This window comes from Lissotriton vulgaris, chromosome 4_1 (assembly GCF_964263255.1).
Source record: "Lissotriton vulgaris chromosome 4_1, aLisVul1.2, whole genome shotgun sequence".
Classification (NCBI taxonomy): Eukaryota; Metazoa; Chordata; class Amphibia; order Caudata; family Salamandridae; genus Lissotriton; species Lissotriton vulgaris.
The window spans coordinates 1754948551-1754963729 of NC_141691.1; the positions used below are offsets into that span (position 1 = coordinate 1754948551).

A 15179-nucleotide genomic window follows, 5' to 3' on the forward strand; every position below is an offset into this window, starting at 1 on the left:
AAAAATCAAACACTAGCAGGCGATTTTGGTGGCAGGAAGGGGTTGTTAGACTCTGCAAATGACAAATGAAAGGACAGATACAACAAGCATTGAAAATGCAATAGGTCTCGCCTTTCATTTAGTTAAAGTCATTTGCTTTGCTATACAATACCATTAGCAAAGCAAATGGCTTTAACTTAATCAAAGGCGAGATCTATTGCATTTTCAATGCTGGTTAACTCTGTATTAGAATGTAAACTGTTATCATATTGTCTTATTTTTTTTTTTATCCTGTATCAAAAATTTGTGGTTCTCAGCTGAGAACGAAATCAAATAAACTTAAACTTGAGTCAATGCCCATGAGCACTGTCACTCTAAGGAGGAGTCACCTATCTCGTGCTTACAGAGACTTCTTCCAAGACAAAGAAAATGCAAACATCCGACCCCAACATCAGATGGCGATCTATGCACAAGTATATGATCTACCGCTCATATGCCTCGAACATAATTTTTGCAGCCCCAATCCAGGCAATCAGTTTGTATATGTGCAGTCCTGGCTCGTGAATTAATAAAAAAATATGTCGAAATCATTTTTTTTTTAAACCAGATATATGTGTATACTGCAATTCTACCTGGCACCTTTGTAAATGCCAAAGCCTCAAAAAGTATGAAGGTGAACTGATTTACACCAAAACAACAAAAGCAAGCTTTGAGTACAATTCTACTTTCAAGCAAAGTTTGGTTTAAATAAGTTCAGATATTCTTGCTGTAGCCATGAGCAAAGTATTTTATGGAAGTTAACATGCAACACTTTAACTCAACTTTATACCCCTGCAAATATTTTCACAAAACTCTGCATGCCAAAACTTAGCCAGCAGAATGCCAAACAGCATGCTAATTCATCCACAGAGACAAACATTCTAGCCAATCAAAAATAATGCATGGCTGAATACAGTGTAATGGATAACTACACAGTGGAATCGCGGATAACCACTGTGCAATACATAATGGACAACGGTGCATATCGTCCTATATTGCCAAGAAAGGAGGGGAGGGGTGATATTGAACTTCGCAAGGCTCACGTTTGAGCACTTTCTGAATGTCATTAACAACCTGAGATGGCACGAAAGGGGCATATTACACAAGTTAGTCAATTTTGTATTTTTTTTCAATTGTGTGCTTATTTCAATAAAATACTATGAAAACAATCCTTCATTTCAAACAGGGCAAGGTTTGTTGCATTTAGTAAGTGAAATCCTAAACTTAATTGGTAGTAGCAAAATCAAGAAATTAATTAAATAAAAAAGTAGTTAGTATAAACACATTGCAGCAACATAATTATAACACAGTAGGGGTAATAACGCCGCTAACGGCAATTAGCATGTTTAGCTTTCATCAATAGACTGGATACCAAACAAGTGGTGATTATGGTCAGACTGCTGAGGAAGCTCCCAAGCAGTTCAGAGCTTACAATGCTGACTTACCGACTGAAACTAGAATGCTCAGCTCTCAGTGGGCTGAACCGTCAGGGATCTAAGAGGGCTCCAGTCTGCGAGAGATATGGGCACTTCTCCCATTTAGCCTCTCATTTGGACTCGGAAGTGCTGCCTTGGTCTTAAACCTGAGGAATTAGAAGTGTGGAGCCCGTGCAGGGTGAAGGTTGGGTCTCCAGAGGTGTGACCGTGCACCTGCACCTGCCGGTGTACCTATGTTGAAGCTGTAGGTAATGAGAAAGTTGGGAGCCAGTGGTGAAAGCTCTAGACACGTACCCCATGAAGTATGGGTTGGGCCGTCTGGGCAGGACCAGATGCCAGTGAGTGCCAGACAAAAGTGAACAAGAAATGGCAGTAAGGGATACTAAAGAGCCGCACCACCTAGCTATACAAACTTGTCGTGAATGAGTACAAATTAAATTTTGCCCAATTCATTAGTCCACTGCCATAGGACAAAAAAATTATTAAACAATATTGAAAGCAGAGAGGCAATATAATTATCCAGAGCATACATGCACAGTATAATAATCAGATCCAGATTCTTCCTTTGTTTCACAGTGATGAATCTTTTAATCTTGTCTTTTCGTCACACAGAGTGCCAAGTGATGTTTGAAAAAAACAGCCAACGCGTTTCACCCCACAGCGGGCTTCCTCAGGGTAAAATTCACGATGCTCCTGCTCAGAAAGTATATCACTTGTGATCCCCGTAAATGCATGTATCAAAGCTCAATAAGTCGCGACACGGCAGTCCATGCTGAGAACAGTTGCCGTGGAATGCGGTCCGCATTCAATTTATGTAATTTAATTCTCATGTATTATATTCTAAAACGTGAAAAGACTTCAAACGTGACGCAAGTAATTCAGACTAGACATAATTATTCCAAAACTCCAATGTAGGAAAAGCGTGAGGGAACCTTAATACAGTGTAGCTGGCTGCACATGCCCCTTGGGAGTCGACCATCGCTTTTCCTACATTGGAGCTTTGGAATAATTATGTCTAGTCTGAATTACTAGCGTCACGTTTGAAGTCTTTTCACGTTTCAGAATATAATATATGAGAATTACATTACATAAATTGAATGCTTGCAGCATTCCACAGCAACTGTTATATCAGCATGGACTGCAGTGTCGCGACCTATTGAACTTTGATACATGAATTTACGGGGATCACAAGTGATTTACTTTGAGCACGAGCATCATGAATTTTACCCATAGGAAGCCCCCTGTGGGGCGAAACACGTTGGCTGTTTTGAAACATCACTTGGCACTCTGTGTGACGAAAAGACAAGATTAAAAGATTCATCACTGTGAAACAAAGGAAGAATCTGGATTTGATTATTATACTGTGCATTTATGCTCTGAATAATTATGTTGCCTCTCTGTGCTTTCAATATTGCCAGACAAAGGTGCCATCTGTGCTATCACAGGATGACCAAAAATGCATATTACCTGAGAGAGCCTGTGGCGGGAAAAATCAGGGAGATTAAGTCTCAACAGCTGACAGCACTCTTATGCCACGAAAGTGAGGCCTGTAGATATCTTCACCGGTAGCTTGCCTCACCTGCTGACTTAGGGGAATGTAGGAGAGACTGCCCTCTCAGAATGTTGCTAGGCTTCTGAATGTATAGAGGGATGAAGATCTTTGGTTTATCCTGCATACTAACAGACACTCCATGACAATGGAACAGCCTAGAATCAAAGTGAAAGCTACAGTAATGGTGGTGGTTATTCAGCGCAATAGACAGTCAGGGCCACTGGATTTAGGAAATGATGCGGGTGTGGCATTTTCCCCAGCATAATTATAGATTTGCTGCACTTGCTACATGATCCAACATCCGCTGCACAATCTGCAGATTTTGGTAAGAAAAAAAGAATGTTTCTAGCTCATACGGTTCTAACGTTACTAAACACGCTGCAACTCTAGTTGCTGCGTAGTGGTAGGTCTTTTGCAAATCTTGACTGGTCAACTTGGGTGTTTAACTGGTACTAATGAGGTGCAACCAATTCCCAAACAGTGCCAATAAGTGTAATATGGCAATATAATAAAGTATTTCTACCACAAAATGTGCTGCATTACGTCGCATAATTTGGTTTTTTTTGCAGCATAATTTACTCAGCCACGCAGCGTAATTCCAGTGGCCCTGCACATAGGTTAAGCTCAAGAAACTGCTCAGAAAACTGAAGATACGCCAGCCAGGACAGGACTGAACTATCAATGCGTCTTCAACTGCATTTAGAATGTTATGGTTTTGCACTGCTTTTATAAATATGTTAACAATGAGCTACATGAAACAGCTCAGATGTCTGGGACTGTTTTACTAATTAAATAATTGGCAGTGTGAAGCTCTGCACAGGGTATTTTGATACAACTTTCGCAAAATAAGGAATACATTTCATAGATTACAGCAAAATACGAGTTTTTAATAGTACTGCATCTGTGCAATAATGAACTGACATGTAATAACTATACATACAATAAGTGCTCAACTTAATTTTGTTCATAGCTAGCAATTTAAATACTTACACTTTGCGGTCATTAAGGAGCATACCATTCATTTTTTCGATAGCTCGTTCTGCAGCCTCTTGGGTTTCAAAATGAACAAAGCCATAACCCTTAGATCCATTTTCATCACATACCACCTGTCAAAAAATTAATTGTTACCTTTTTGGTATGTGTTCAACAGTATTAGAAAAGATGAAGCAGATACTTTAGTGGAGATTTTACAACAAAACTACTAATACAATTGAAGGTTAAAATTACTCATTTGATGCACAAAATCAAACATTGGGAATCTTTTGTAGGTAACACAAGGGTTTACACAGGTACCGCAACCATAACTGGGGACGGCAAAACAAATGCAGCACATCTGCATTTCACAATTATACAATTCAACAGTACTTAATCATTTCGCAAGTCTATAGAGTGTTGATTACATTTCCAAACATTCATTTTGGAAAACGGATCAATAGGCCGCACTGGTAAGCATTCTGCACTCACCTTACAAGAGAGAATATTTCCAAAAGCAGAAAATGTGTCATATAGTGCTTTGTTATCAATAGACTTGTCCAAATTTTTGATGAAAATGTTGCCAACTCCACTTTTACGGAGTGATGGATCACGCTGGGACCACATAATACGCACTGGCTTTCCTTTTATGACATCAAAGTTCATGGTATCCAAAGCACGTTCAGCTGAAAAAAGAATAAAAAGATGACTAAACGGGTAAGCAAAAAGATATGTCAGTTTAGTTGACAAATGGAAGAATCTGCTTAGAACCCATATAAAGGAGATTTCTAAGGAGAAATCTTCCCTGTTGTGCTTGCCCCCCCCCAAGAGTAGATCAAGTCATCTAAAAAATAAATTACTTACCTCCATCTTTCGTAGATTTACATGCTCCAATTACTCAGTCAAGCTGGGAATCCTTGGTAGTCAAGCTTTAACAGTGTTCATATATATATGCAGAGCGCAGTTAAAGCAATAATAAATAAGTACAACTTCGTTATGTGGCCCAAATTCTGGCCAATTGAGTCAAGTGACTTTGGCCTCCAAATCCTCCGAGGGGATTCCATCAAGTAAATTTACAAAAATGATAAGGAAAAATTCCTCAGAGTTCTGCTTTTCACTTCATATATGCTGATTTTTCTAGAGCAGATTTCTCATCTTTGGTTTCTAGTCTTCGTTTGAAACCATATGACCTTCAGGCTCAGGAAATTAACATTTTAACCTATTTGATTACAACTGTTGAACCCAGGAAGAGATATCATGTATTATGGACCTTAAGAGGCCAAAACACAATCAACAATGACAGACTTCTCAAAATCATGATGTATAGCAACAGTGGTCCTGTCGGGTTTGAACAATCTTCTGATCACATTCTACTAAATAGTCAATACTCCATTTCTTTCCCAAAGGTTCAATCAAAGTAAAAAAGAGCCAAAAGCCCCTCAAATTTTTTTTAGACAAATTAAATTAAACAAATAAACAAATCCAAACCATGTTGGATATTTCCAATTATTTTATATGAATTATTTGCATTCATAAATACCCTGTTTGCATTGAAAAAAAAACAGTTTAAGTTATTCAAACGGCGCATCAATTGTGAGAACAGTGAAGTTCAAGTGCTCGGTGAAGTATCGTGCAGTGATAGAATCGTGACTTATATACAGTGAGGAGGGGAAGGGAGGGTTTGGTCAGTCAAGTCCACTCCTAGTAATTTATACTGTGGGCCAAATCCGTTGGCTGTTCCATAGAGTCTATAAGGCTGATACAAACATCTTAGTCGACGTTCCAAACCAGTTATGGCCCTATTTATGGGTCACCGCGGGTCTTCATCAGGACTGTGGGGTAGGGAGGGTGGGGTCTGGTGGGTCACTTGTTTAAACAAAATACGGATTATGGTCAGGATTGGATTTTCTATATCGTGAATGTATGGCTTAGGCAAAGGGAATTGTTGACTCACTTCTGGGTGCCCAGAGCGGGTCCTCCCAAGGTGTAAGCCGGATCTTTCTTCTTGTAAGGAGGTCAGGGATGCGAATTCCTTTGGTTCTAGTTCTGAAAAGAGGCGGTCAATCCAATTAGTAACCACTCATTGACAATAATGAAATTGTAACTGGTGCCTCATTGTAGTTCCTTACTTACCTGCTGTCACAAAGATGGTACAGCAAGCATCAGATTCGAAATCGCAGGGTAGAATATGGTGTGGAGTTAATCTAGGAGAGATAAATGTACTCCATTAGTAAGTACTCAGGACCCCATAGCAGAGGCTGCTTATTGCTAGGGTGTGTTAACCTATATCAATCCAGTCATCAACTCGTGTTGTTCATAGGCTCTTACATATTGAAAATAATAGTGGGCCTAGAAATGGTGGATTGTGCGCATTACCAGAAAGTATATTCCAAACACTCTGGAATTGGAAAATAAGTTAATTAAGAGCTGCTCCCATGGGGAGGGTGGACACCCTTTTACCAATTCATCAAGGTCTCTGGCAATTAAATTTAGTTATTGCCAACCGGAAGCGAACAATGGCGCTGTCTCTGCATTGGGAAGTGAAGTTACTGCTGCTCACAGGGGAGGTGAACACATGCGCTAATATCAGACACTCTAATACTAACATATTGGGTTTCAGGTAATGGAATTACGAAATTGCTGCCCCCAAAAAAGAAAACAGACACTGGAGCTGTCATCCATTACTTTAAGCAAGGGGAGAATGATGCGGTCATCCAACACTATTTTAAATTCAAAAACAAGGGGAGATGGTCTTTAAACTAGCGTCTGGGCTTAATGAAGTGATTTGGCTCCAACCGGATCCTGCACCCAGAGCTTACCTCTTTAGAATTAAATGGTCGGAGGGGAAGCGCCGGGTATTCCTTCTCCGTGCGTCTCTTCCGGGTCTCCTAGTGTATGCGAGATCGCCGTGTTGCTCACCGCCAGTATAAACTAGTTGGGTGAGCGCGAGGACGTTTCTGTGATCGACGCGCTCCAGTTGCTAGGCATCTCACGGTTCCTGGAGCTGTGCGCGATCGCGTCACTAAGCAGGCAGAGTGAGGCCTTAGTGAGGCTGTCTTCGTTTTAGGAAGATGTATGTTTGTTGTATGATGATCGTGTGCTCAAATGAAGCAGCGCAAGGCACAGATGATGTTTCGGTGGGGGAAGTTGGTGATCTAAACGTCCATGGTGGTTTCTTATGGTGACGTGCTTAGAAGCATGCTTATTTACTATTGCAACATGGTGCGGAGAAATTGGAAAAGGCACATTATTTCATCATGTTAATTAACGCGGTTTCATCAGGTAATGTGCTCAGTGGCATGCTGAAATGTTATTGCAAAATAGTGCCAAGTTTATGAGCGTGGCAAAAGGACATATTGTTACCTCAATGTATATTGACATTATACATAACCAACAGTTCTAGTTCCACTTGTGCTCAAGTCAGACATAGCATTGTTAGAATCCCAATTCATATTAAGGAAGCCACCTTGTAACATGAAACATGCGCCCCATTTCTTTATTCTCTAGGACGCTGTATACATTTATGCGTCGGTTTATTTACAAATGACAGTAAAGATAAATTCATCTGATCATTCCAAACCCATATTATAACAAGCATTGGAAATGCAATAGGTCTCGCATTAGGAAAGTTTGAGCAATTGGTATAGTAAATGACACTTTTTATTTATGTGTTGGTTTTTGAAAATAGCAAAATTAATAGCTTGGTGGATGTGGTGGTGGATGTGGTGGTGGATGTGGTGGTGGATGTGGTGGTGGATGCGGTGGTGGATGCGGTGGTGGATGCGGTGGATGATGTGGTGGTGGATGCGGTGGATGTCATGATGGATGTGGAGGTGATGGTGTATGTGGAGGTGATGGTGTATGTGGAGGTGATGGTGTGGTGGTGGTGGATGTGGTGGTGATGGTGGATGTGGTGGTGATGGTGGATGTGGTGGATGTGGTGGTGGTGATGGTGGATGTGGTGGTGGATGCGGTGGATGTGGTGGTGGTGGATGCGGTGGTGGTGGATGCGGTGGTGGATGCAGTGGTGGTGGATGGGGTGGTGGTGGATGGGGTGGTGGTGGATTTAGTGGTGGAGGGTGTGGTGGATGTGCTGGTGGATGTGGTGGTGGATGTGGTGGTGGATGTGGTGGTGGATGCGGTGGTGGATGCGGTGGTGGATGCGGTGGTGGTGGATGCGGTGGTGGTGGATGCGGTGGTGGTGGATGCGGTGGTGGTGGATGTGACAAGGCGGGCAGGGGAGGGGGCGGAGCGGGAAAAAAAAAACAAGACGGAGGGAAGAGAGAGAAGGGGAGGGTTGAGGAGAAATGCGACACGGCGGGCAGGGGAGGGGGCGGTGGCGGTTTTGCAATTAAGTACAGTTTCGTGATTGTAAGTATCTTCGGTTTTAAAAACGTGTTGCCCTTTTAGGAGCCGCAGTACAGTAGTTCTGATGCGATCTAACCTTAAGGTCTTGGAACTTTATAGTAATTCGAGAAGCCGCAGACTTTTGATATGTGGCGCTCTTCTGCCCCTACTTTCAAAACTGCCATGACGATGCGACACGGCAGGCAGGGGAGGGGGCGCCGGGACACTACCTCAGGGAAGTAGCTGTGCGCTCTATACATGCCGGTACATTTACATTTACAAATAGGCCCCGGTTAAATGTTCTTAATGCTAGTGTAATCTTGCGTAATTGGTAATTGCCGGCATTTTATGTTATGCATGATATGCCAAGAGCCGGAAATTGTGCCGTTTTGTATAATTGTTTGCCCTATTGCGGGAGCACTTGAACAACGTAAATAAACAAACCCTTTAGCGGCTGCTGTTGTCACGTGTGCTTTAGTGCCTTTTCTTGAGCACAAAATGCGTCCTTGCATCTATTTTGGACACACGGACGCATTTCATGCCAAAATATAGTCCTAAATGCCGTATTTGCAGTTCGCTTAATTTTCCTGAATTTTTCTGCAATTACGCAGAATTAAATTTCGCAAATTTCACTGACCCTTGCTGTTAAAGCTCGACACTGTTCGAGCTGCATTACCCTCACAGTGTGGTTTCTGCTTGCAAGTACTCTTCCATTTGAAGTCGAAGGCTGCCAAGGATTTCAAATGGGCGCCTGTCAGAAGTCGGTGAGTGATGGACGCGGACTTATTAAGCCCAGGAGCACACTGTAGAGCTCTCATCTTGTGCTGTTGACGAGAACACGTCTCCCGCTATATCGTCTGCACCTTGGCAGACAGCAGGTGGGCCCTGCTGACTGCAGATTCGATAACCCTCTGCCTTGCATTGGAGCTCACAAGGTGGCTAATGGGAATCCTGTCAGCGCCATGACAAGGCCAGTTAGATACCAGGCGAGCAGGCACGAGCTCACGGTGTGCTTCGTTGACCCAATATTCATGCACAACGTGGCGCCGATTCCAGACTAGATGCGGGCAGAAATGTGTGTCCGTTTTATTTAAAGCCCTAGAATTCAAGAATGCATTGGATGTGAGCAAAGATGAACTGCAGCGGCTTCTTGTTGTAAAGGTGTGCGTCATAAACTTGCATCAAGACAGTTGTTTGGGCAAGGAAATATTATTTTTTTCCTGATATCTCTATTTTTAAGTTACAACGTACAAATCGAATAGGGACAATATAACCTTTGCAGTATCCTCAACCTTCTTAAACCAATGAACATAAAACTAGTCTGAGCCTGGAAAAAGGAGCAATTGGAAAGCTTTGCAGCCCACAAGGACATGAGGCTACCCAGCTGAAGTGGGACAGAGATGTGGGGGAAGGTTTTTCCATGGTAAAGGAAGGTGAGACAGGGAGGTAGACTCACCGAAGTTTTTTTGGGGGGGGGGGGGGGGGGGGGGGGGGGGGGAGGAATACACATGTGCCAGTGTGTGACAGAAAAAAAACAAGACGGAGGGAAGAGAGAGAAGGGGAGGGTTGAGGAGAAATGCGACACGGCGGGCAGGGGAGGGGGCGGAGCGGGTAAAAAAATAAATAAACAAGACGGAGGGAAGAGAGAGAAGGGGAGGGGGGAGGACAAATGCGACACGGCGGGCAGGGGAGGGGGCGGAGCGGGTAAAAAAATAAATAAACAAGACGGAGGGAAGAGAGAGAAGGGGAGGGGGGAGGAGAAATGCGACACGGCGGGCAGGGGAGGGGACAGGGATGTGGGGGAAGGTTTTTCCATGGTAAAGGAAGGTGAGACAGAGAGGTAGACACTGTTCGAGCTGCATTACCCTCAGTGTGGTTTCTGCTTGCAAGTACTCTTCCATTTGAAGTCGAAGGCTGCCAAGGATTTCAAATGGGCGCCTGTCAGAAGTCGTTGAGTGATGGACGCGGCCTTATTAAGCCCAGGAGCACACTGTAGAGCTCTCATCTTGTGCTGTTGACAAGAACACGTCTCCCGCTATATCGTCTGCACCTTGGCAGACAGCAGGTGGGCCCTGCTGACTGCAGATTCGATAACCCTCTGCCTTGCATTGGAGCTCACAAGGTGGCTAATGGGAATCCTGTCAGCGCCATGACAAGGCCAGTTAGATACCAGGCGAGCAGGCACGAGCTCACGGTGTGCTTCGTTGACCCAATATTCATGCACAACGTGGCGCCGATTCCAGACTAGATGCGGGCAGAAATGTGTGTCCGTTTTATTTAAAGCCCTAGAATTTAAGAATGCATTGGATGTGAGCAAAGATGAACTGCAGCGGCTTCTTGTTGTAAAGGTGTGCGTCATAAACTTGCATCAAGACAGTTGTTTGGGCAAGACGGAGGGAAGAGAGAGAAGGGGAGGGTTGAGGAGAAATGCGACACGGCGGGCAGGGGAGGGGGCGGAGCGCAAGACGGAGGGAAGAGAGAGAAGGGGAGGGTTGAGGAGAAATGCGACACGGCGGGCGGGGGCGGAGCTGGGGGAGGCTGTGAGATGTGCACGCGCTTTTAAGCTCAATGCGCATGCGCATTGAGCTTGAATCTCTCGGGCACTGCAAGGAATCGCCACGATTCCTTGCAAGTTAGTTAAAGACTGGTTAAGCCCCCATAGTCTCGCAAGCTCGATGCGCATGCGCATCGACAGGCGAGACCTAAAAAGATGTCCCATCAAAGTTCATCTGGCATAGGGGATTAGTGTTGTTCTACACAGTTGGTGCATCTCGAATGTACAATAGAAACAGATGGTGTATTTACATGTGCCCATGTGAAATAAAAATTAAAAATTATTGGAGCTCAGTACATTTTACAAGATCATTCTTACTATGGGGGACCTATAGCTGTCCCATCTGTTTTGCTGTTACCTCCTTCTCATTGAGACCTTCCTGTACTGAGTTAAGGTGTATCCACCTGCACTCTTAGTAGTTGAGAGATGTTGTCATGGAACCTCCCCTGGCATTGAGGATGATTATCTCTACTACTAGCCACCCGATGTCCTCAGGTGTGTGGTTACATGTGCTGTAGTGTTCTACTAACGAGGCTCCTATTGTTCTACACCCGAATCTGCTCATGTGTTGTAGAATCCTCATCTTAACTCTTTGTGTTGTCTGCCCGATATAAACCTGTGGGCACGGGCAGAAAATCGCATAGATTACACCTGCACTGTTTCAATTTGTGTAATGTGTGAGTTGGAATGTTCTCTGATTATGGGTAAAGTCAATCCCTTCAAGGCAAAAGTCGCAGGCCTTGCAACCACTACACTTGCAATGTCTAATAATTGGTGGGAGTCCCAAGAGATTGCTTAGGTCTGGTTGTTTTGGCGTATCCAGAAATGCTTTCACTACAGTGTCCTTCACATTCTTACCCCTCTTAAAGGCAAAGAGGGGTTGTTATATTTGTAGCTCGCCTGCCACCAAATTCCAATATTTGCATATGGTCTTCTTAATGTTATTACTCCCGGTGTTAAATGTTTTAACACATACAATCTCGTCTGTCTCATTTGTTTTTTCTTTGGTCATGAGTAGCAGGTCACGATGGCAGTACCATGCTCGTTTCTTGGCTCGTTTCTGAAGGCCTTTGGGGTATCCCCTCTCCCGTAGGCGTGTTGTCAGTACCCGATTCCTTAAAGAAATCTTTCCTTTGTGAGCAGTTTCTTCTTAGTCTTAGGTACTGCCCCTAGGGCAAGTTGTCCCTCAGGTTGCGGGAGTGATGCGAGTCATATCAGCAGGGTGTTACTCTCCATTGGTTTTCGATATAGGTCCCAATAAAGCTCTCCTCCCTCTGCCTTGAAGGTTAGGTCCAAGAAGTCGATGGATACATTACTGTGAGCTATTGTGAATTGTATATCTATTCCTGCTGTTTAGCCACAGATGGAATTCCATTAGGTCACTATCTGATCCAGACCAAATCATTATAACATCGATGTATCTTTTCCAGATATCGATTTTGCTGAGGTATGGATTAAGTTGCTTGTACAAGTGTTGCTCCTCATAGTTAATCATGAACAGATTTGCCAGGCTTGAGGCATATTTTGCGCCCATGGCTACCCCCTTGCATTGGTAGTAGAACGGTTTTTTAAATATGAAGTAGTACCTCTTCATTGCCGTTTCTAGAAGTGAGATCACGAAGGTTGTTGGAATCCAGTGAGGTCTTGGTCTTGATTCCAACGTTCCCCTGATCACATCCACTGCTTCATCTTGCGGGATAGACTTATAAAGAGAACACAAATCAAGGGTGACCATTATTTGGTTTCTTTCATCAAAGGGTTGGCCTTCCAACAATTCTATGATATGCATGCTATCACTTACATACAATTTTGTTTCAGGGACCCAGGGTTGGAGAAAACGATCAATACATTTATTGAGCGGTTCCAAAACCGTACCACAACCCGAAACTATGGGTCTCCCCGGTGGTTTCACCAATCTTTCATGCACCTTAGGCAGCGTGTAAAGGGTAGGGATGCTCGGTTCACGTTGGTTCGAGAAGTCACGCTCCTGTTGACTTGGGTAACCTTCCTCCATTCCTCTTCCTATGATTTCCTCTATCTGAAGCCTGATGTCTTGTGTGGGGTCCTTCCCGATTTTGCGGTAGCTCTCCTGGACTTGTAGTTGCTGTTCGATCTCATAGATGTAGTCTTCAACGTTCTGTACCACAATCGCTCCCCCCCTTGGTCGGCTGCCTTGATTATTATTGATTCATTCTTACCGAGGGTCGTCAATGCCAGTTTCTCAGTCTTGGTGGTGTTATATCTAATGTATTTTTTGTCCTCTAATAGCCGCATAGTGTCCTCTAAAACAATCTTTTCGAAGCCAGTATTCGTTCTGACATCATCTACATAAGATTGGGACCCCCTCTTAGAATACTTTTAAGGCCAGGGAAAAGAGAGGAACACAATTACAACACAGAATGATTCCCTCATGGCCTGAATTACTTCACAATTGGCGACATTTATACTTTCAATAAAAGCCTACAACACAAGGTGACTACATATATTTTTTCCTTTACATTTACAACTTTTATTTCTTTTTATATTCTTTTTTTTACAAAATTATACTTTTTTGCAATGTTTCTTTAAGTTCATCACAATCACTTCCCAATGCAGAGACAGTGCCATTGTTCGCTTCCGGTTTACAAAAGGACATAGAATTCACCAGTGAACAATAAAAACACAAGCACCATACAGAGAAACAGTTCTAATACACTCTCACAACTACCTCATACATACACTCTCATGCACTCTACATTCATTCTTTATTCTGTGTTTGAGGGGTCACAAATTGTTATGTGATCTATCACGCAAGGTCGACGCGTTTCGGTGGAATGGGACCACCTTCCTCAGGACCTTTAGCAGAACAGATGCTCTTTCCAATAATTCATAGACTCTGTATGGATATCCTGACAACAGGTGATTAGGATCGTAATTTCAATTGCCAACATGTAAATGGTTGAATGATCCTAATAAAAATTATCTTTTTAGTCTCTTTGTTTCAATACAAAATATAGTAAGCTGCATTCCTTAATTTCTATGTCTCATGTGGTACGAGTAAATTTCTTTCATATGAGAGTAGCAGCTCACAAGTGGTCTATCAGCTTCGGGTAACATCAATTTATTCTTAGTATTCGTAAAATATCATCAGCCTGGTGTATATTATTTTATGGCATGGCTGTCGAAATTCGCGGACGCCAACAATCCTCGGCTCGCAAACCCGTTCTGACATAAATGCTGCCAGTGTGAATGTAGAAGGTGGTCTAAAGGTGGTCGCGGCTTGCGCAGGTGAAAAAATGTTTTTAGAAAAGAAATATTTGAGTCTTATTTTCCGGAAGAAACGCTGTAGTTTAGAGTTTCACCTGAAATGAATCTGGTATTGAAGTTGGTACAAAGGACAGGGATTGAGGGCATCCATTGTTATTCCAGTCTGGAATTCAAATCTTGAATCACCTCTGGGTGATGTTGGTGTAAAAGATGTAGATTGCTGGCTTGTGCCCTTTATTTTTTGACCCGCCTCTATAGGTGGACCTACGAAAGGAACCCCTTTGAGTTGGCTGTTGTAATGCTCCCATTGATTTAGCCGTTTGTGTCTTTTTTCCTCTTTTCTAAAGTTTCATCTGTACCCGAGCCGAAAAGTGTTTTTTTATCAAAAGGTTGGTTCAATAAGGATGTTTTTACTTCTTGTTTGAACCCTGAGACCCTAAGCCATGCAGGTCTTCTTAACATGATACTGGTGTTCATGGATCTTGCTGCAGTGTCTGCCGTGCACTTAATGCAAGTGTTAGTTATTATCTTCCCTTCTTGTATGAGCTGGTCTGCCCTTTTTTGATATTCCTTAGGGAGATGTATAATGAGTTTTTCTAACTCATCATAATGAGCTCTATCATAGCGTGCAAGTAGCGCTTGTGTGTTAGCTATGCGCTAGCTGTTTGCTGCTTGGGATGCTACCCTTTTGCCAGATGCATCTATTCTCCTGTAGATAATGAGTTTGCTCTTTTACGAGCGTTTGGGACTACAAGCGAGTCCAGAGGTACCTGTCCTTTGAAAAATATTGGGTCCTTTGGGGCTGCCTTGTATTTATCCATTTTTGGATTTAATACTCTAGCCCTCACAGGGTCTTTGAATATGTCTGCTGTGTGATTGAGAAGACCCTTCAGCATAGGTAGTGTTCCTGATGTTCTTTGTGCAGCAGGTAGTGTTTCTAAAAGGAAATCCTCTATTTGAGGTTCTGCGTGTAAGTCTACCTTCTGGTATTTTGCTGCCCTATTAATCAGCTGTGCAAAAACTGTATATCATCAGGTGGTGAAGGTTTTGAGGG

At 43.0% G+C, this 15179-nt stretch overlaps 1 protein-coding gene across 2 annotated transcripts in view; it reads right to left on the bottom strand.

Moving 5' to 3' along the window:
- The window catches only part of PABPC1 (poly(A) binding protein cytoplasmic 1), a 338040-nt gene that overhangs the window by 276216 nt on the left and 46645 nt on the right, over nt 1-15179 (bottom strand). For both annotated transcript variants that reach the window (XM_086966062.1, XM_086966063.1), the window contains exons 3-4: nt 4471-4664; nt 3997-4112 (exon numbers count right to left, since the gene is read on the bottom strand). In XM_086966062.1, the coding sequence (XP_086822188.1) occupies nt 3997-4112; nt 4471-4664 (310 nt within the window). The remainder of the gene's footprint in view (nt 1-3996; nt 4113-4470; nt 4665-15179) is intronic.